Raw genomic sequence first — 20,604 nt, 5'->3', positions numbered from 1 at the left:
AGAGAAGACAAGAGTGACCAAAAGCCAAAACTTCTAACCAGATCCTCAAGAATCACTCTGGCAGCAGCTTCCAAAGGCACTTTTACCCTTAAAACCACTCAAAGTTTTCTTTTCCAGAAGGAACAGGCTGATGCCCATTTGGCTGGAATGTAATGACAGCAATCAGGAGGAGAAGTGAGGCTGAAAGTGGCTTTGGCAGGGAGAGGAGCAGCACAGGCAGCTCCAGCTGGCAGCACCCCTGGCGTGGCTCAGCCAGCTCCCAAAAAAAACCTGATCCCAAAAAAAAAAAACCCAGCTGAAGCACGTCACAAAACTTTGGAGGAGGGAGAAAAAAAAAAAACTGCTCAGCTCGAGTTCTCCTCATGTATTATGCAAATGCTGCATTAGAAATGAAACATTTCTAACCTTGGAAGGGAAAAATGAACATCCAGGGGAAAAGCGTTTCCTGTCCTTCCTTGCCCATCCCGTGGGACAGGATCCCACAGGGAACCAAACCTTATCACCCCTGGGCAGCAGTGACGTCAGCCTGGCTCCAGGGCTGCTCTTCCAGCTCAGTTTTCTCCAGGAGGAAAAGTCCAGGGATGATTTAACAGCGATGATTTTCCCAGCCAGGAAAGCTGAGATTGCGTCAGCAGCGCCGGCGCCGTTTTTCCTTCAGCAGCAAAGTGGAATTTTCCAGAGGAAGTGGACTCGAGGAATGACTGCAGCCATGTGCCAAGGCAGCTGTGAAGGGACCTGGAATTGCTGCAAAATAAATTCCAGCAGAGTGCAAGCACGCAGGACCTTTTCCTGTCTTGGAGTAATGGAGAGGGACAACAGCTCTGGAAAGCCACCTACGTGTGTCCAGAATGCTGGGCCTTGGAGCTGCTGCCCAATCTTGGTGAAATATTAGCAGGGAAAATGCTTTACTCAAGCTCTTTCCATTATCAGTCATTAAAAAAAAAAAAAAAAAAAAAAAAAAAAAAAGAAAAGAAAAAAAAAAGGAAAAAAAAAAAAAAAAGGAAGGATTTCTTCAAAGCCTGATGGGGAGAGGCTTGGAAATTAAAGAGTGCAGATACAATCTGAACCTCCAGGATGAAATCATCCCAGCAGGGAGATAAAGCTATCTGAGATGGCATCTCCCCTCAGGGCTGAGCATTTGACACCTGGAGAGGCTCCTCTCCATGAGCAGGAGGCAGCAATCCTGCCCCCAGAATGTGCCAGTGATCCTGCCCTGGAATTACCTTGTTCCACTAAAATCCAGGCTGGGGCATCTCCCAGCTCTGAAATGCCAAAGAAAATCACATTCTTGTGATCCACATCTGAGTCACTCACTGCCCCTCATCTCGATTTAGGGTTATGAAACTCTTCTGCTGCTGCTGGGGAAGTGGAGGCAGCAGCTCAAGAACCACAAGGACCGACAGAAATTCCAGTCAGTAGGAATTATTTTTGTGGAGAACTTGGAAAGCTTGGTTTGATTCACAGGTTTTATCAGCGTGGAATCACAAAATGGCTTGGGTGGGAAGGGACATTAAAACTCATCCAGTGCCTGTGCAGGGACTCCTTCCACTGCTCCAAGTCCCATCCAACCTGGCCTGGGGCATTTCCAGGGATGAGGCAGCCACAGCTCCAAGCTCCATCCTCAAAGAGAAGAATTCCTTTCCAATATCCCATCTGCCATTCCCTGTGTCCTGTCCTTCCATCCCTTGTCCCAAGTCCCTCTCCAGTTCTCCTGGAGCCTTCCCTTCTCCAAGCTGAACACTCCCAGCCTGGCTCCAGAGCAGAGCTGTTCTTATCACCAACCTCCCCCAAGTCCTGGGAGCAGAAATGAAAGCAGAGCTGTCTAAGCAGGTTCCATGGCTCTGGCTGGCAGCTGCACCACAAAAACCAGGGATGTAAACAAGTTCTTATCGTGTTTATCACAGCAGAGCTTCCATGCAGGGCACTGGATTGAGATCCCAAAGAGCCCTGCAGTGGCACAGGATGTGCTCTGTAAGTGAAATGAAGGGAATTCCTTCTCTGAGCAGTCCTGGAACACCTGGAGTGTGCAGGAGCAGAGGTCCAGTTCCAGATGGAGCAGATAAAACCCATCTCAGCCTGGAAAACCTCAGCCCAGGGTCATTTGCTTCCCTTAATTCCCTGCACTTCAAGAAGCTGCCCAGGGAGGTGCAGGCACCTGCAGAGTAAATCCATGCCCCTGTCTGGAGGCTGCTTTTCCCCCCTTCACTCCATTTTCATGGAGACAAGGCTAAATCAGGGCATTCCAGGGTTTTATCAGCTCCAAAGCCAGGAAGAGCACACACTTATCTGCCCTGCCTGCTCTTCCTCCTGTAGCAGGAGAAAAATGAATTATTTCTTTTAGGAATAACTGAGATTTCCACAGGGAAAACTAAGAGGATCCCAAATCCACCAGTCTCCCATGTGTAAGCAGCAGGATGAGATGCCAGCACTAAGCCTCCCCAAAAACTGACTGACAGCTACCTTCATTCAGAGCCTCTACACCCAAAAAATAGAGAACAAATCCAGCTGGCAGCACTGGGAGACGACCAGAAGCCCTCAGGAAAGACAACAACAACCCAGGAACACTCAGAATTAAAGATTCTTCCAAAAAAAACCCCGAGCTCAGTTGCTTTGTGGTGCACACACCACCATGAATCACTCCATTTGCATTCCCTTCTTTTTGCCACTCCTTTATCTAATCAAGCTCATTCCAACACTTTCTGACTTGCAGGCCCTGGATAACCTGCATTGATTCTGGGTTATCCTGCTCATTAATGTGCTCAGAGATTAACAAAGTCAACTGGAACCAGCCTGAGAAAACAACACGAGGGTGAGCACGGCCACGGGATCACGTAACCTTAACCTGGATTCTGCAGCACCTCACACTCCAGGGACACCTCAGCAGCAGCTGGGAGGGAGCTCAAGGTTCCTTTTTGGAAAGGTTTTACAAGGATTTGGGATTTGTCCTTTCTGACTTTGCTGTCAGTTGTTTGAGTCGTCGCTCACAGGGTTATTTTGGTTTTTAATGGCTGCCTAAGTGCTCTCCATTAATAGTTTTAGTTCTTTTGGAGGGAACTTCCTTCCAAAAAAAGTGTGGTGTGTGTGATAATGACAGGATGGTCTGTCAGACTCTGCTCCTTCCTGGCACCTTCAGAGCTGCTGTCACCTCCTGGGAACATCTCTGAGGACAACAGCCCCCTCCTTCTCCTCATCCCACCTGGCACTGGTGTTCCACGGAATTTGGGTCAATATCATGAGAATCCCAGAATCACTGAGGCTGGAAAAGAGCTCCAAGGTCATCAAATCCAACCTGTGACCAATCCCCACCCTGTGCCACATTCTTGGACACCTCCAGGGATGGGAATTCCACCATCTCCCTGGGCAGTCCATTCCAGTACCCAGTCACTTTTTCCATAAAGAAATTCCTCCTGATGTCCAACCTGAGGCTCCCCAGGCCCAGCTTGAAGCCTGCCTGGTCTTTGTGGGAAGAGCTTTTAGGTCAGAGATCAGGACAAATTCCAAGATTGGAGATGACAATGTCTCACTCCAAGGTTCATTCTGTCCCCACCAGAACCCCCAGCACTCCTTGGAGAGGAAATCCAGGTGGGAAAGAAACCAATGCCCATCTCCTGGACCTTCTTCCTCCTTGCTTGCTCAACAACACTGAGCACCACCCCAGCTGAGGGGGCAGCAAAATTGAGGTTCCTTCTCTCCCTGGTGGGTCCCACCCCAGCCCTGCACAGACACCCCAACAATCCCACCCTGGGCATCCCTGGGAGGGTTTTCCAAATTCTCCCAGAGCTTTGCCAGCCTCGGGGCCGTGCCCTGGGGAGCCTGGGCAGTGCTCAGCACTCTCTGGGGGAAGAACCTTTCCTGAAATCCAACCTGAACCTCCCTGACACAGCTCCAGCCACTCCCTGGCTCCTGTCTCTGGTCAGGGCCATCAGTGCCCCTTGGGAATGATCTCCTGAATGTCCCTCAGTGCTTTGGGAACACAACCAGGCCCCACAACACTGAGTTGCTTCATGAGCTCCTGGAACTAAGAGATTCCATCAGATGCCAGTGGGATAAAGGCCTATGGCAACAACAGAAAGGATTAAAACGAATTATTTCAGTGTGTAGAGCCTTCACCCCCAGCTAAGGGTCAGAACATCTTGCACTGCTCTAAGTTTCTTCAGAGGACATATTTCATGTCACTTCTTTATCCCTGAAAGGCTTTGCACAACAGGGAGCTCCACCGGCAAGCCGGAGAGAAAAAAAGGAATTCTGCACTCAGCAAAAATCAGGCCCAGCCTGGGGCATCAGAACTCGTTCTGGAGATGGGAGCAGGAGGACAGACAGCCAAGTTATCCCTGTAATTGATCAAAAAGTGTCCTGGCTTGTTTGAGTGTTCGATGCCTGAGGAGGGAGGAGGAGGAAGGGGAGGAACAGTTTTACCAGCAGGGCAATCTCACATTTTAAACTTCTTGGAGTGCTCATCTTAAGCTTGGAAAAAAAAAAAGCCAAAACAATCCAATGCTTAAAACAGCAATTGCATATTCACAGAATCAGGGAATGGTTTGGGTTGGAATGAATCTTAAAACTCATCTCATTCCACCCCCTGCCATGGGCAGGGACACTTTCCAAGCTCCAGGTTGCTCCAACCTGGCCTTGGACACTTCCAGGGATCCAGGGGCAGCCACAGCTGCTCTGGGCACCCTGTGCCAGGGCCTCCCACCCTCACAGCCAGGAATTTCTTCCTACAATCCAATCCAATCCAAACCTCCTCTCTGCCACTTTGAATCCAACTCCCCCTTGTCCTGTCACTCCATGCTCTTGTTCAAAGTCTCTCTCTCTTTCTTGGTGGTTCCCTACAGGTATTGGAAGAGAATTTTTTAAATTCCTTCCCAAAAGGCCAATCCACGTGTGACAATCCTATTGGAGCCCAAACACTGCAGCCTCTTCTTCAGAAAAGTTCAAGGAGAAATGCTTGTCACTGAACCTTTGTTAAATTCTATTCCTCCTCAGCTCCCATCACCAGGAACACCTCTGGCTTCTCCACATTTTTAGCCTTAAATTCTTTTGTTGTTTAGAGAGCAGATTAAACCTTCCTGCTTTCAGCAGAATGGAATTTATTCCTGTATTCCTGGCTATTTGCTGTTTGGGTTCTCTCATCCCTTGACTCTGTAGAGCCTGGTTTGTTCTTTCCTCCAGCTCCTGCAGGAGCCCCTACACCAAGAGAGCAACCAACATGGGGCTGGAATTACTGACACCCTCAGCTCTGCCTTTGGCAAAGCTCAGTGCTGCTTGCACAACCTCTGTGGATGAGCTCTCCAATCTCTCTGGAGAAATTCTCCAGGCTCTGGGCAGGAATTCTCCAGGGTCTCTCGAGTTCTCTGAGCTCTCTGGAGTTCTCTGAGCTCTGTGCAGGAGCTCTCCAGGCTCTCTGGAGTTCTCTGAGCTCTCTGGAGGAGCTCTCCAGGCTCTCTGGAGGAGTTCTCTGAGCTCTCTGGAAATCTCTGAGCTCCGTGCAGGAGCTCTCCAGGCTCTGTGCAGGAATTCTCCAGGCTCTCTGGAATTCTCTGAGCTCTCTGGAGAAGCTCTCCAGGCTCTGTGCAGGAATTCTCCAGGCTCTGGGCAGGAATTCTCTGAGCTCTCTGGAGAAGCTCTCCAGGCTCTGTGCAGGAATTCTCCAATCTCATTAGCGAGCAGGGCCCTGGAAACTGCAGGAATGCCAACAGGCAGCCATGGCATGAGCCAGCCCCCAGCGCCACCTGGAGAGGCTGGCCCTGCCAAAAGCTGGGATCCAGCAATTAGGGAAAGCCCAGAGTCTATAAATAGAGGCACAGGTGTGTGCTGGGGCACTGCTGTGCATCCTGCTTCCCAGGAAACACGCAGCAATCCCAGCCTGGACACGTTCAACAAGCTCAGGAGCTGCTCAATCACAGGATGCCAAAGCTGCCCCTCTGGAGCCTGGCACAGAGGTATCTGGAGAAAAGGTGAGATGTGGCTTGAGCCACTGCACTGCCATGAGGAAGTTGGGAGCTGGGCACAAAGTGACGTGGGACACAGCCCAGAGCCAGGTCACAGCACGAGCGTGACGGGGAAAGGCCAAGGGACAGCGGATGGGCCAAGGGAGAAGCTGGAATTACACTTTCACTTGGTAAAAAGCTTTTGCAAAATTTCCTTCTGCAGGTTTGTTTTCTCCACAGACATCCAGACACCTGCAGAGCTGTGGGATGGAGTCATGTTGATGTGGATGTTCACCGTGGGAACTGAAATCCCATGGCAGGGGATGGGATGGACTTTAGGGTCCCTTCCAACATCAGCAACCTGTGCCAGGGCCTCACCACCCTCACAGGGAAGAATTTCTTCCCAACATCCCATCTAACCCTGCATTCCCTTGAATTTAAGGCCATTCCCTCTTGCCCTGTCACGCCATGCCCTTTGAAAAGTCCCTTTCCATACAGACTTAAAAAAAGCAAAGAGGTGCATAAGAAATTATTTTTGAAGACTCATCTAAAGGATGATGGAGTTTTGGAAATACAAGAGGCATCCCCAGCTCCCTTTTGCCAGGGGGAAGCAGGGAATGTGCATCCCCTGAATGCTGTCAATCCCATGTCTGGGCTCTCACGTGGTTTCATGGAATGAGATGGATCCAGGATTGGTGAGCATGGCCCCTGCTCCTACCCAGCACCCTTTGGACAGCCCAAACTCTCCCAAGAGAGCCCTGCCCCAGCACTCCAGGAGTGCCAAGGGAAGGAGCAGCCAAGGCTCAGCCTTGGGTCACAGGGACTGTCAGTGACTCGTGACCCTGAGCTGCCAAGCAGGTGACATCACTTTCATTGACATCATCTCCATCACATGGGTCTGGACAAGATCTGTCCCATCACCAAGCCGAGGAGAGCACCAGCCACCAGGCAATGTGGTAATTAAGGTGCAGAAATGGTGATTGTTAAGTGAAGATTATAATTAAACGGAACATGTAATTATGGTACTCCTATAGCTGCTCTGGAGCTGCTGCTGCTCCTCCAGACCGTTCTGAAACTGTCACTTCCTCTTGGGAAACAGGGTCAAAACCCAGCTGTTCTTTCAGTAATGCAGATAAAAATTCTGGGGTGGATTCAAGACTGAGCCCTGCTCCCAGCTGAAACCACCTGGAGCTTCATTCCTGGCATTCTTAACCCTGCTCTTCATTGATCCAACTCTTCCTCCAGTGCAGAGGAACCACACAGACACCAGGCAGCAGGAAAAGCTCCAGTGGATCTTGGGAAACAGCTTCCCTGCCCTTCTCTGTGCCCCACACACGCCTGTGTGTCCCCATGGTGCTCCACAGGCTGTGGGAGCCTCTGCCACTCTTCCCAAGAAACTGTTAAGCAGTTTTCCTGGAGATCACAGAATGGGTTGGGTTGAGGACATTGAAGTTCATCTCATTTCACCCCCCTGCCATGGGCAGGGACCTTCCACTAGACCAGGATTGTCCAAGATGTCCCTCTGCAAAAAAATGTGATACTTTTCATTATCAAGGCTGTGACACCAGAACTCCCATTCCACTGGGTTATTTATCCAGGGCTTTACAAATGTGCCTCAGACACACAAGAGAGGTTGGGAAGGCAGGGCACATAAATGATTAACAGAGGAACAAAACAGGAATCACATTCCTGCACTTTCAGTCTGTCTGGTTCCATTTTCTCTTTCACACAGGTCACAGCCAGGATTTCCACAAACAATGGGAGATCAGAGGAAACAAACCTGACCTCATGCTGCAATTCCACTGAGCAGAGACTCATTCCAGTGACAACTCCTTTTCTTTTCCAGTTGTACTTAAATCTCCAGATACTTTTGCTATCTACAAACACTGAGAGCAGCTCTGCTTCTCCTGACAGACATTTCTCAAGGCTTTAAAGGGAATGACCACAGTCACTCCCAGAGAACAGGATTCCCTCACCCTTTTCCAGTTGTATTTAAATCTCCAGATACTTTTGCTATCCACAAACTCCCAAAGCAGTTCTGGTTCTTGTGACAAGACACTTCTCAAGCCTTCAAAGGGAATCACCACAGTCACTCCCAGAGAATCAACCTGCAGGATTCCCTCATCCTTTTCCTGCTGTACTTAAATCTCCAGATACTTTTGCAATCCACAAATTCAGAGCAGCTCTGGTTCTTGTGACAGACATTTCTCAAACCCCCAAAGGAAGTCATGCAGGATTCTCTCATCCTTTTCCTGCTGTACTTAAATCTCCAGATATTTTTGCTATCCACAATCTCAGAGCAGCTCTGGTTCTTGTGACAGACATTTCTCAAGCTCTCAAAGGGAGCCACCGCAGGACTCCCATGCAGGATTCCTCCCAAAACCTTCTCTGTCCCGAATGGAAGAGGGACGAGCAGAAAACATCTCCACCCCAAAGGCCACTGCCGCTTTCAGGCTCAGTTACACACTCTCATTGTCACTGATGTTTTAGCTCCGCTTAGTGGCCACCGGGCTCATTAACCACAGCTTTCCTCAGCAGTGACACCCCGGGATCCTCCTCCCACCCCAATCCCATCACTTACCCCAGCAGCAGCGGCGACCGCGGCTTTGCCTTGTCCTTGTCCTTGTCGCGGTCGCGGTCCCTGTCGCGGTCGCGGTCCCTGTCGCGATCCCTGTGCTGCCTGTCCTTCTCGTCCCTCTTCACTCGCTCCCGTTCCCGTTCCCACTCTTCTTTCCGCCGCTGCCGTTCCTTGTCGCGCTCCCGTTCCCGCTCCCGTTCCCGCTCCCGCTGGCGCCGCTCCCGCTCCCGCTCTCGCTCCCGTTCCCGTTCCCTCTCCCGTTGTCTGTTCTCTCTTTCCCTTTCCCGTTCTCGCTCTCTTTCCTTGAAAAAAAAAAAACAAACCGAACAAACACAAAAACCGCGGTGATGCTGTAGGAGCGGCTCCCGGCAAGCCTGGGAATGTCAGGAATTACACCCGCCCTCCCTCGGTGAAAAACTGGGATCAATAATCTGCCAATCGATGACTTGGAGATCAATCAATAATCTGGATCCTGCTGAGCAGAACTTGGACACAAACACAGCAGCATATCCCAAGCAACTGGTGTTTTCAAAGGCAACACTTGGATTAATTTGGTTTATTAAGCTTATTAAATAAATGTCTTGATGTTTACAAGTCATTCCTCTGGCTGCTGATCATTTCTATAACCAGCTAATTAACTTTGCAAATGAGCATCAGGAAAATAATTGGTCATGTGTGGCCACAGTGAGGCCCAGGCTCCTGTCTGGGCACTGCTTCTGCAGAAAACAAGGATTTAGAGCAAAGGAAAAGCTACATTTGAAAGGATTTGATGGAAAGCACTGAAAAGCTCTGCCCTGAGCAGGACTGGTCACTGCTCCAGAGGCACAAAGTTTGCATGAGGGGAAAAGGAAGAGAAGGGAAAGGGTTCAGGGCCTTGTTTTCATCCAGATCCTGGTGTACCACCACTAATATCCTGGGATTTCAGCACCTGGCTCCTGATTTCCTGTGCCCCAACCAAAATCTCACCCTCTCCTTCCCAAGAATTAACAAGGAACCCTTTCCTCAACCAAGCTCTTTCCTGGAAACTCCCTCTCTCCCCAAGATGTCCAAGGGTGCTCAACTGCTACACTGAGGAGCAGCCAAGGAATCACCTTCCCATCTCAGACACGGAATTGGTAAGGTTAGAAAAGACCTTTAGGTCATCAAGTGCAACCCTCAGTCCAGCACCACCACCAAGGTCACCACTGACGCTGTCCCCAAGTGCCACACCCACAGGTTTTTTTGAACACTTCCAGGGGTGGGGACTCCACCACTTTCCTGGGCAGTTTTTTTTCAATGCTTTACACCCTTTCCATGAAATAATTTTCCTAAAATCCAATCTAATCCTTTCCTGGGGCAACTTGAGGCCGTTCCCTCTGCTCCTGTCCCTGTTCCCTGGGAGCAGAGCCCGACCTGGGGCTGTCCCCTCCTGTCAGGGAGTTGTGCAGAGCCAGGAATTGCCCCTGAGCCTCCTTTTCTGCAGGCTGAGCCCCTTTCCCAGCTCCCTCAGGATTCTCCAGCCCCTTCCCAGCTCCATTCCCTTCCCTGGACACGCTCCAGTCCCTCCCTGTGTGTCTTGGATAAACCCAAACCTGTCCCGAATTCAGCTGTGCCCAGCACAGGGACAATCCCTGCCCTGGGGCAGTGGCCATGCCAGGGCTGGTGCCAGCCAGGTGCCAGTGGCCTTCTCAGCCACTGTCCACCAGCATTCCATGTCCTTTCCCACCAGGCAGTTTCCCAATCTCATTCCCAAGCCTGGAGCATTTTTGCCCTCAGGGTGCTGGAACAGAACATCCTCCCCTCACCTCCAGTGTTCTGTGCTGGAATTAATCCAAGATTTAACTCTTTGAAAAAAACTCCTGTTTCAAGCACTGCTCTGGGACCGTGCCAAGGCCCAGAAGAACCTGAAAAAAAGTCAGGAAGGAAAAAGGGAGAAGGGGGAATTTCCTTACTTACTCTGTAGTTACGGTAGGGATCGGGGTCTGTGTACTGAACCCTGAAATTCTCATATTGCCCACCACGCCAGAAACGCTCTATTTCATAGTCATAATAGGGATCTGCATAGGGATCAAGCCTACAATGAAAAACAGGGAATGTTAGAGAGGGAAATGGCACCTTGGCACCACAAAAGCTGCATGTTTTAGGTCAGCTCAGTCACTGTGACAAGAAAACCACGTTCAGTGCAGCAGGGCTGCACAGAGGTGTTTATTTTCTACACAGCCCAACCAAACAATCTTTAAAAAGTGAGGCTTATCAAAGAAAAGCACAAACCTTTCTTGATAAACACCCCCCAAAAAAACACAACAAAGAGCTACCAAAAATTCAGCCTTCAAATCAATGTGGTGCAAACACAGAAAGTGCTTTAGAGAGCCCCTTCCAGGGAGCAGGACATGGATTGAGAGCTGGGATTTCTGCCCACAGCTCATCCCAAACACCTTCAGGAGTGGAAAGGATGGAGATCCCCCCAGTTCCCTGCCCCTGGTGACATCCCAGTGCCACCAGTACAGGACAGGAGCTGGTGCTGAGCTTTTCCACAGGGACAAGTGGAGCTCTGGGGGCAGGTCAGCAACACTCTGGAGCTGGAATTACCCCTTGGAATGAAGGCACCACTTCTCCAGCTGATGTTCTCCAGTGGCAATCAGCTGCTGAGCCTGTGGCACACACACACACACACAACTGCAGAACTAAGGAATTTTGGGGAGGAAAAGGATTGAAACTCCAGCCTCTTTAAAGCTGTTTCCTCCATTTCCTGCTTTCTATTGCTGTTGTTTGATGGTTTGAATTCCCCAACTCAACAACATCCAACCACCTGGAGTGCAAATATCAGATCACTGTGAGGATGGGGAGGTGGGTACAGGGAATAAGAAACTTCCAGGGCCACAGAGGAGATGGTGGCAGAGCTAAGATTATACAGCAAGTGCTCCCAAATTCCAGATTAATGAGACTCTGACTTTAAAAAAAAATAATAAAGAGACACTTTTTGTATTTTAAAAGTGCCAAGTAACCTAAACCAGGTTAAGATATAAGTGTTGCCCTGTGAATCAAGAGTATTTCTTTCAGTGCTTTTAAATAATTTAGGATTTATTTTACACTGAAGCAATAAGCCAAGGGAAGGAGAACCAGGATTTGGGATGCTTCAGTCAGCAACAAATTCCTGATGCCAAGCCCAAACCAATCTGGATTCAGTGACATCAGGTGTTCAAAGAGACAGAAAAACATCTCAAGCCATGCCAGAAAGGAAACTCTGCTTTTTCACACAGCCTCAAGCCCAAATTTCCCCTTGCTATAATATTGGTGGAGGGTTTTTTGTTTTTTTTTTTTTTTTTTTTTAATTTCAAAAAGAATCACTGCTGTGTTTGGGTAATTCAGAGCTCAAATCATTAGAAAATAATTGGTATCACCCCAAAAATAATCCAATATATCCACTGAGGGGAGAGTGCTCTGTCTGTGGCCTCGGAAGTTGGAGGAGGTGCAATGGAAAAAAAAAAAGCAAAGGAAAATTTTTTTACAGTTGTAACAGTACTGGAATCAAAGACCTGCTTACCCATAGTTAATGTTTTCTTTGATGTCCACCTCCCTATAGTTATTCAAAAAAGAAAAAGGGATTCATGAACTACTGAGACAACTCCACATGTCACAAGACAGTGCTGAAAGCATTTTCCACATCCCAGCTGCACTTCCAGTGCTCAGTTGGCTTCAAGGTGCCCAACTGGGCAATAAATTGTGTGTGGGGGAGAAAAATCAGCATTTTCTAGGGTTTATAGCAGCAGATTCAGAACTTTTCCCTTCACACACAATGAAGATATTTTAATGGAACTGGCTGCTCACACAGCCTTGAATTTTCAGGAATTCCAGCTGTTGGATGATTTTTGTTTAACACTGGTTATGTGCAATACATTTTTTTTCTGGACTGTAAGAAAACCAGGCCTGTTCTTAACAATTCCTACATCAGAGAGGCCCAAAAATGCTGCTGGTGCATTTTACAGGACAGTCAGAAAATAAAGAAAATGGATGAACAGCCCCCAGAACTTTGGGGATAAACCCCAGGTACCTGTGAGAGGAACACAAGGCCAAGATCCAGAGCTCATTAAACTCGGGAAAATATTAATATTTTAGAAATTTCTTTTCTTTCAGGCTGCAGAACAGAGGACACGGTTTTTTGTTATTTTTTTTAAATTAGGGAAAGGAATTGCACTCCAGAGCAAATGAAAGAATATTGAACACAAGTTTGATCTACTCCTTTTCAGAGGTGTTTTTGTAATTCATCCACTCTGAAATAAACAGAACTAAGCCTTGCAAACCCTCTGGGAGTGGAAATATTTCCATAATCTGTCCATGTAGGAAGAACAGAGGATACACAAGCAAGGAGACACAAATCCACCTGTATTCCTGCAGAATCCAAGCCTCTTTCCCCAAAATCCTCTTCCCATTCCTTTTCTTGGCTCGAGAGCTACCAAACAATTGCCCAGAGCTGGGTTTGAGTTCTCCAACACTTTCAACTTTACCTTAAAACCCCAAAAACCTGAACACTTCAATTTAGGGTGCTTGCTGTGGCCAGGTACCAGCTTTGCTCCTGCCCAGTGCCCAGCTGAACTGGGACCAGTTCAGGTGTTTGTTAAACCAGTTGTGCAAAGGAAAGCCCAGCTGGGACCATCGGCTCCTGCACCCTGAACACGCTCCGACCTCGCAGCCTCAGCTTGAGTTTTTTTTTAAATTCTCGTGGTTGGGATAAGGAAAAAAAAGAGGGAAACAAAGCTGGAGGACCACCGTGGTGTGAGGGAGGCAATGCAGAGCTGGAGAGAGCCCAGGAGGGAGCAGAATTCCAAGGAGATTGGAGGCAGGAAGGGTTAAAGGAGACTGGCAAGGGAGGTGGGCTTGAACCGGAGCGAGCGGAGGCAGCTCAGTTTTAAACTCCCCGCTTCGTGGAAGCTGTTGGAACGTTTTGGAGGTGACATTCCCTCATTCAGGAGGGAGGAATGAAGGCCAGGCAGGCTCAGGGCACTGCATTCCCACCCAGCTGTCCCTGGGGCAGACCCAGGAGTGGCTCTTACGCGGGGTCCCGGACGTCTCTGGTGATGCGGTAATTCCAGTCCCGGAAAAATTCGTTCTCCTTGTCAAATTCCCTCTCGTCCTCTCCAATGGTCACAGTGAATCTCTTCTCCTCAAAGTCAGGCTCCTGCTCTTTCCTCATAGTTGCTTTTTTTAATACCTGGCAGAGCACATAAAACAGCGTGTGAGGAGAGAAGGGAGAAATGGTAATATTAAAAATTAAAAATCCCCCTCTCCTGGGGCAAGGAGAAATTGTAATATTAAAAATCCTGCCCTCGGGAGATTTCCTGCAGCTAGAGCACCTTATTCCCTCAGAATGTGCAGGGTTACTGGGCTTTTCCTCATTAATTCCCTATTCCAGCAGCTCAGAACAGCAGGAAACAGAAATTTCCCCCCCTGCAGTAATCACAAACTGGAGAAACAGAGACTGAAGGGAGGGAAACTGGATCAGCTTAAAGCTTTGCTTTGTGGAGGGCTGGACTTGAGGACCACAAATTCCCACTATTTTTTTAAATATAACCCCCTCCCAACCTGGGTTTGAGCTCCTCTTGGCTGTCTGACAATCGTGATGTACAACAAAACATAATTAAGAGGTTAAAAGGCAAAAGGAATAGAGCAAGAGCTTTTCCAGTGGGTTTTGGAGCCAGGCAGCAATTCCCTGAGCAAGGAATTCACCTCTTTAGCGTGCCGGAGTCCCCTCTCCCAGGCACTTTCTGTTGGAGGGTCTGGAGGAGGTGGAGGTAAGATTTCATCGACCACTGGGCCTCCCTGTTGGAAAGGTGAGGAGAGCAGGAGAAGACACTTGAGTTAGTTTTAAACAGCAAAGCTGTGCTTTGTAAAGTTACCTCAGAGTTACTCCAAACATGTAAGCTGGAAAACCATGGAAAATTACCCCCCTCTACTGGCAACTCCAGGATCATCATTTTAAAAAATCACACATTCAACTGTGGGTTGAATTTTGCTGGATGATTAGCTCAAAACAAAGGAGAAAAAAAATCACAGAATTGTGAAATGGTTTGGGTGTGAAGGGACCTTGAAGCTCATCTTGTTCCAACTTTCTACTAGACCAGGTTCTCCAAAACCCCACTCTGGACCCTTCCAGGGGTGGGGAGGGTGAAAAAGCCACAGCAGAGATTCCATACCCAGGGGTTGGCTGGCATCAGCGGGTGAGGGCCCATGGGAGGGGCACCGTTGGGGGAGAAGGGCTCAGGTTTGGAGATCAAGGAGTAATTTCCTTTGTCATTCACTCCAGGGTGGATAAAGCGACAGTTCATGCCCCAGGTGCAGTGTCCTGTGGGAACACAAAGCTGTTAGATTCCTGTTTTCAGCCCCACAGCCACGAAAATCCCCATCAGGCATCTCAAATCCTTTCAGGAGTAATGATGTTTGAGATGTTGGATTCTTCTACTCTCCTGTTTGGTTGGGATTTACACAGGTAAATCAGCCAAGGTTATTCAAATTTACCCACAGGTGAATTTTCACACACATGGAGAGATATTTGTCACTCTCCACCTGCCAGAGGGGACAAACAGATCCAGACACGGAGCAGTGTGCAAGAATCTTATTCCAGTGGGGAGAAGGGAAGGATGGACATACATTATTAATTAAATGTAGGAATAAACCTATGAGATCCTCATTTGTTAATGACAAACATTTCTAATTAGGAGCTTTGCCTTTCACAGGAAACCTGAGAACAAAACACCACAGTGCACCCCAAACAAGCAGTGGTGAGGCAGGGAACAGAACCATGGGCTGGATGGACCTTAAAGCTCATCCATTCCAATCCCAACACCTTCCAAACATCCCAAACTGCTCCAAGCCCTGTCCAGCCTGGCCTTGCACCCCTTCCAGGGATGGGGCAGCCACAGCTTCTCTGTTTTATTCCAAAAACCCCTTCAAGTTTCCATTTATTTACCTCCTCCAGGCTGAGGGCAAAGCCCTTTTTGTGTAGTTGCTCCACGAAAATTCAGCTTTGGCCACCAAGAAACAGAAAGGTGACACTGAGGGTAGAATTTATCATGGAACAGCAACTTAATGGAGGAAAAAAATAACCCAGACAGGACAATTTCCAGCAGCTTTGTCCCCTCCCACCCCCAGAGCGTGGTTACCTTTCATGAAGAAGCGGCAGGTGGGGCGTGGTCTCACTTTCCTGTCGTTGGGGTCTTTAACTTCCCCTTCTTCCAAATCATCATCCTGGAACAGACAAAGCTCACATTTCACCTGGGGCACTCCCTGCAGGACCTGACATTTCCCAATCTGCTCAAAGATCAGTCACTGAGAGCCACCCTGGGGCAAAACCACGGGATAAAAGCAGGGTCAGGTTACAAGGAATGTCCCTGCACAGGGTGAAGACAGAAAATTCCAGGTGACTGGAAAAGCAACTTCCACCATCCCAGGCTGCTCAAAGCCCCTTCAAACTCGGCCTTGGACACTTGCAGGGATATCCCGGGGCTTCTCTGGGAACCTGTGCCAGGGCCTCCCATTCTCACAGGGTGGAATTTCTTCCCAATATCCCATCTAATCCTGCCACTTCCACCTCCTTCTATCCCTCCATACCCTTGTCCAAAGTCCCTCTCCAGGGACAATCTCACAAATGAACTTTGCAGGATAAATCCAACAGATTTCTTAAAGTCATCTCCACCTTCCCTTCTACTCCTCAGCTCTACACTGGAGTTGGGAACCAGCTCAAACAAAACTTTGCCTCATCCCCAGGGATGCAACACCAGGGATAAATTCTGGTAGCTGGAGATTGCTCCAAGATTAAGAAATAAAAGCCATGAAACACCTCCAGAAAAAAAGCTGTTGAAACTTTCAAGTACCAGCATTTTCTTCTGTTCTCCAAGGAAAAAACAAAAACCTTCCCTGGCTTTGGAAAGCCAAAAGGAGCTGAAAGGAGCTGGGGATGCAGGAGGCAAAGGTACAAATGACCAGAGAGGTGTCACAGGTATCTGGCCAGGAAATCAGGATTTTATCCTAAAGGACATCTTGGTTTTCCCTCTCTCTGCCCCCATTTCCCTATTTTCAGCACGTGAAGAGAGAATTCCCTCTGCCTGGCAACAGCCATTTTCTGGGTGGAGAAGATGAGGAAAATTCTCTCCTTTGATGCACTGAGCAGCTGGAAAGAAGGAAAAAGCCATCCCTTGGCTGTGGACAAACACAGGAGCAAGGAGAGGTGGGTGAAGAGCCTCTCCTGCTGCATTCCTGAGCCAGACAGGGACAGAGAGCTCAACAGCAACAGATTTAAAAGCCTGCACTTATATTCCAATTAAAATTTGCATTAATATTCCCCTCCCTCCACGCCAGGAGGCTGAAAGCAGAAGAAAATGCAGAGCTTGAAGTTTTCCCCAAAGCTTTGAGTGCTGCATGAATGGGAGAACCAGCTCCACTCTGCTGCTTTCAAAAGAGCTGTGTGAAGTCTGGAACAAAAGGGCAAGTATTTATTTCTGGGAGGTCTCCTTGGAATCAGGCAGCTGAGAATGCTGTTATGAGTTAATGTATGAAAACCAGGGTACAGATTCATCTCCTGCTTTGTGAGGAGAGCTCCCAAGAATGCCTCAGGCTCCAAAGGAGAGCATTCATATTTTAATCAAGGAGCAGGCATGGAGTCAGGACTCCAGGAATTTTTTTTTTTCCTGCCCATAACATGCATAAATTCCTTCTAACTGATTCAGGAATACACAAAACCTTTGGAAAACACGTGTTGAACAAAATCACCTGCCAGGATGGGCACGAGGAAGAAGAATGATGTCATTTTTGAAAGCAATTAAACTTGTCAATGAACTATGAAGAGTAAAAACCACACAAAAAACGATTCTTTGAAGAAAAGGGAGGAGGTTCCAGGAGCTTCCCAGGGTCCTGTGGCCAGGTCAGACCCACAGGAATGCGGCCTGGAAGGACAGAGCACCTCCCCTGCTCAGCTGAGGAGCCCCAGAGGTGACCCCAGCACACTCCCTGCACGTCCCCAGGATATTCCCACACCCCAATCCAGCTGTGCAGGTGGAGTTCAGGAATGGGGAACCAGCCCAGGTGCTCTGCACCAGCAATTTCTCTTTACACTCCCGGCATTGGGATGCAATTCCAGACCAGGAGCCCACAGGAGGGTTTTTATTGGAATTACTTTGCCCTGTTTTCCTCATGGAAAAGAAGGGAATTGCTGTTAAGCTGCACCAAACAGCTGCTGTTCTGCAGAGCTCCCTGCTGAACACAGCCATGGCTAAAGGTGATATTTTCCCTACTAAACCCCCCTTTTGATTTTTCTGAGTATCTTGGTTTGTTCAGGGCTGTGAAACACTGCACATCCCTGACCCCATCCCCAAACCATGCCTTGGGTATTTTCCAGAAATTCCATCACCTTCAACTCCTCCTCCATGCATCCAGATGCTGCTGGAGCCCCTGGAGCAGCTCAGGATCAGGGTTTCTCACACACCTGATGGTTGGAGCACCACAACCACCCTCCAGCACCAGACCCTCGATCTGAACAGCTCCTGGACACCCAATCCATGGCATTTGCTGCCAGCATCATTCCCAAGTCCTCCTGGAGCTGAGGCAGGGCAGCTTCTTAAAGCACTGGAGTCCCCCCATACTGAGAGGAAACAAAGCTCACTTTGATGGTTCTGGCACAAAGTTTTGGTTCAACTCCTGAGGATCAGGGCCTGCTCCACGCTCTGACCTGAGCTCCAGGGAAAAGGAGCACAATGGGGACATGGATATTCCCAGCAGGAGGAGGAAGGATTGCAATGGGAAAGGAACCAGCTCTGAACCCCCCAGGGCTCTGCCCACCTCCTACTTACATCGATTTCTCCATCATCAATTTCCCCATCATCCTCTTCTTTCTTCTTCTCCTTGAGGGGATCCTGCCCATCCTTCTCATCATCACTTTTGCTGCTGGATTTCTTCTCGTCTTCAGGGGCATCATCTCCTTTCTCCTCTTCCTCATCATCCTCCCCAGCAGCTTTCTCCCCGTCCTCCTCTGCAGCAGCAGCACTGGGTTCCTCAGGAACCTCCTCATCATAGTCCAGCTCGTGCTCATCCAGCTCCCTGGTGACAGAGGACACTTCCAGGTCATTTGTCCTGTCTTCCTCCTCTCCCTTGTGGGGCTGGGGGCTCTTCAGCTCCACGCTCTGCTCGTTGGTGTCGGATTCCTGCGACTTGGCCTCGCTCAGCCGATCCTCCTCATCCGAGTGGTTCTCCTCTTCCCCCCGGCTCAGGGCCCTGCCTGCATCCTCCTCCTCGCCCAGGAGGCTCCCCTGGCCACCCTCCCCATCGAGTTCCCGCTCTGAGCCGCTCTCCTTCAGGACCTCCTCATCAGAAAGCTGCTGGTCCTCTTCCTCGGGAGAGCAGGGGTTTCTCTCCGGGCTGTCGGAAACGTCCATCAGTCCCCGAGAGTCTGCAGGGCAGAGAACACCTCTGGTTATGGGGAGCAAACTGGGGAAGCAGGCAAGCCTCACCCCCAAGGAACTCCTTCTCCTGTGCTCTGCTTCCTCAAGAAAGGTTCTTGGAATTCCTGGAAAGCCAGGTTGGATGGGGCCCTGAGGAATCCAATCCTTCCAGTGCATCCCTGCCCACGGCAGAGGTTTGGAATGAGAGGGGCTTTAAGGTCCCCTCTAAGCCAAACCATTCTGGGATTCCAGAAATTCAGGAATATGGTTTCTCATAGATCCTTCAAGAGGCAAATTCACAGTTTAAACTGCACAAAGAACTGATTCCAATATTGTCCCAGACTGGAGTGTGCTGCCCTTCAGGGACAATGACACAGCTTGAGGTTGGAATTTCACAGAATCCCAGACTGGTTTGGGTTGGGAGGGACCATAAAGATCCCATTCCACCCCCTGCCATGGCAGGGACACCCTCCCCTAGCCCAGGGTGCTCCAAACCCCAATGTCCAACCTGGCCTTGGACACTTCCAGGATCCAGGAGCAGCCACAGCTTCTCTGGGCACCTGTGCCAGGGCCTGCCCACCCTCACAGGAACAATTCCTTCCCCAAATCCCACCCAGCCCTGCATTCCTTCAGCCTGAGCCCATTCCCTGTGTCCTGTCACTCCATCCCTTGCCCAAAGTCTTTCTCCATCTTTCCTGCAGCTCCTTCAGGCCCTGCAAGGCCACCCTGAGCTCACCCCAAAGCTTCTCCTCTCCAGGCTGGACAATCCCAGCTCTCCCAGCAGAGCTGCTCCATCCCTGGCACCATCCTGGAGCCTCCTCTGGGCTCTCCCCCTGTGCTGGGCCCAGGGCTGGGGCAGCTCTGCACGTGGGGTCTCACCTGAGGGGGGGCAGAACCTTCAGTAAAGACCCCAAAATTCCTTCAAAGCAGCAGATCCAGCTGCCTGCTCTGAGACTTTTCTAGAAAATGTCTAAACATGTGCTTGGGACACGTTAAAGATCTCATGTCTGCCAAGAATAAATCCAATAAATACATCAGAAAAGGGCAGGGTGCAAAGCAGGGAAAAACCTGGGCCATACATTGATTTATTTTACTCCAGAAACAAAAAGCCCATAAATTATAGAAGTGCCTGAGCTGACTGGGTCACATCCACACAAAAATTCTAAATACTCTAAAGAAAAGTCACAGAATTATAAAGAATCTTTATTTTATTGTGTCCCATGTTTTAATCCAGCCACAAAACCAGGGCATAAATGATCAGTTTCACCTGTTATTTTTAAAACCTTTGGAGCAGAAATGCTACAAATGTCAGACAATGCTGCTCCTTGAAACACACCCAGCTAGCCAGAGTTTATAAATCTTTTATTAAGCTGCTATTTCACCTTTTCCTGACACTTGTCCCTGTTTGTCCAACTGGTTTTGCACAGGTAAAGTGATTTCTCACCACTGACACACCAAACACTGCCCCAAGTAAAGCAAATTGAGCCTTCCCAGCATCTGAACTCCCAAAATCTTTGGGTAGTGAACAGAATTAGCTGCAAACTCCCAAGATCAAAGTCCCACTCCAGAAAATGCTGCTCCTTATACTGTGGGAGGTCTGCAGAGGAGTTAAAATCAGAAAATAAACTCAAACCATCCCCAGAAGCACTTTAAGGTGTATTTTAGGACTGACTTTGCTCTCCCCAAGCCC

General features: G+C 49.1%; 1 protein-coding gene across 2 annotated transcripts in view; it reads right to left on the bottom strand.

Moving 5' to 3' along the window:
* The window catches only part of ZC3H18 (zinc finger CCCH-type containing 18), a 42,359-nt gene that overhangs the window by 17,302 nt on the left and 4,453 nt on the right, over window positions 1–20,604 (bottom strand). Inside the window, exons 3-10 of one of the 2 annotated variants that reach the window (XM_088172124.1) lie at window positions 18,327–18,922; window positions 15,645–15,729; window positions 14,679–14,827; window positions 14,212–14,304; window positions 13,539–13,696; window positions 12,032–12,064; window positions 10,444–10,561; window positions 8,512–8,810 (exon numbers count right to left, since the gene is read on the bottom strand). In XM_088172124.1, coding sequence (XP_088028250.1) covers window positions 8,512–8,810; window positions 10,444–10,561; window positions 12,032–12,064; window positions 13,539–13,696; window positions 14,212–14,304; window positions 14,679–14,827; window positions 15,645–15,729; window positions 18,327–18,908 — 1,517 coding nt within the window. In that variant the 5' untranslated portion in view covers window positions 18,909–18,922. The remainder of the gene's footprint in view (window positions 1–8,511; window positions 8,811–10,443; window positions 10,562–12,031; window positions 12,065–13,538; window positions 13,697–14,211; window positions 14,305–14,678; window positions 14,828–15,644; window positions 15,730–18,326; window positions 18,923–20,604) is intronic. The other variant, XM_014874501.2, reaches the window with a different exon arrangement.

Source organism: Sturnus vulgaris, chromosome 12 (assembly GCF_052056855.1).
Source record: "Sturnus vulgaris isolate bStuVul1 chromosome 12, bStuVul1.hap1, whole genome shotgun sequence".
Taxonomy (NCBI): domain Eukaryota; kingdom Metazoa; phylum Chordata; class Aves; order Passeriformes; family Sturnidae; genus Sturnus; species Sturnus vulgaris.
The sequence above is the reverse complement of the archived record's forward strand: the minus strand, read 5'-3'. Positions and strand labels throughout refer to the sequence as shown.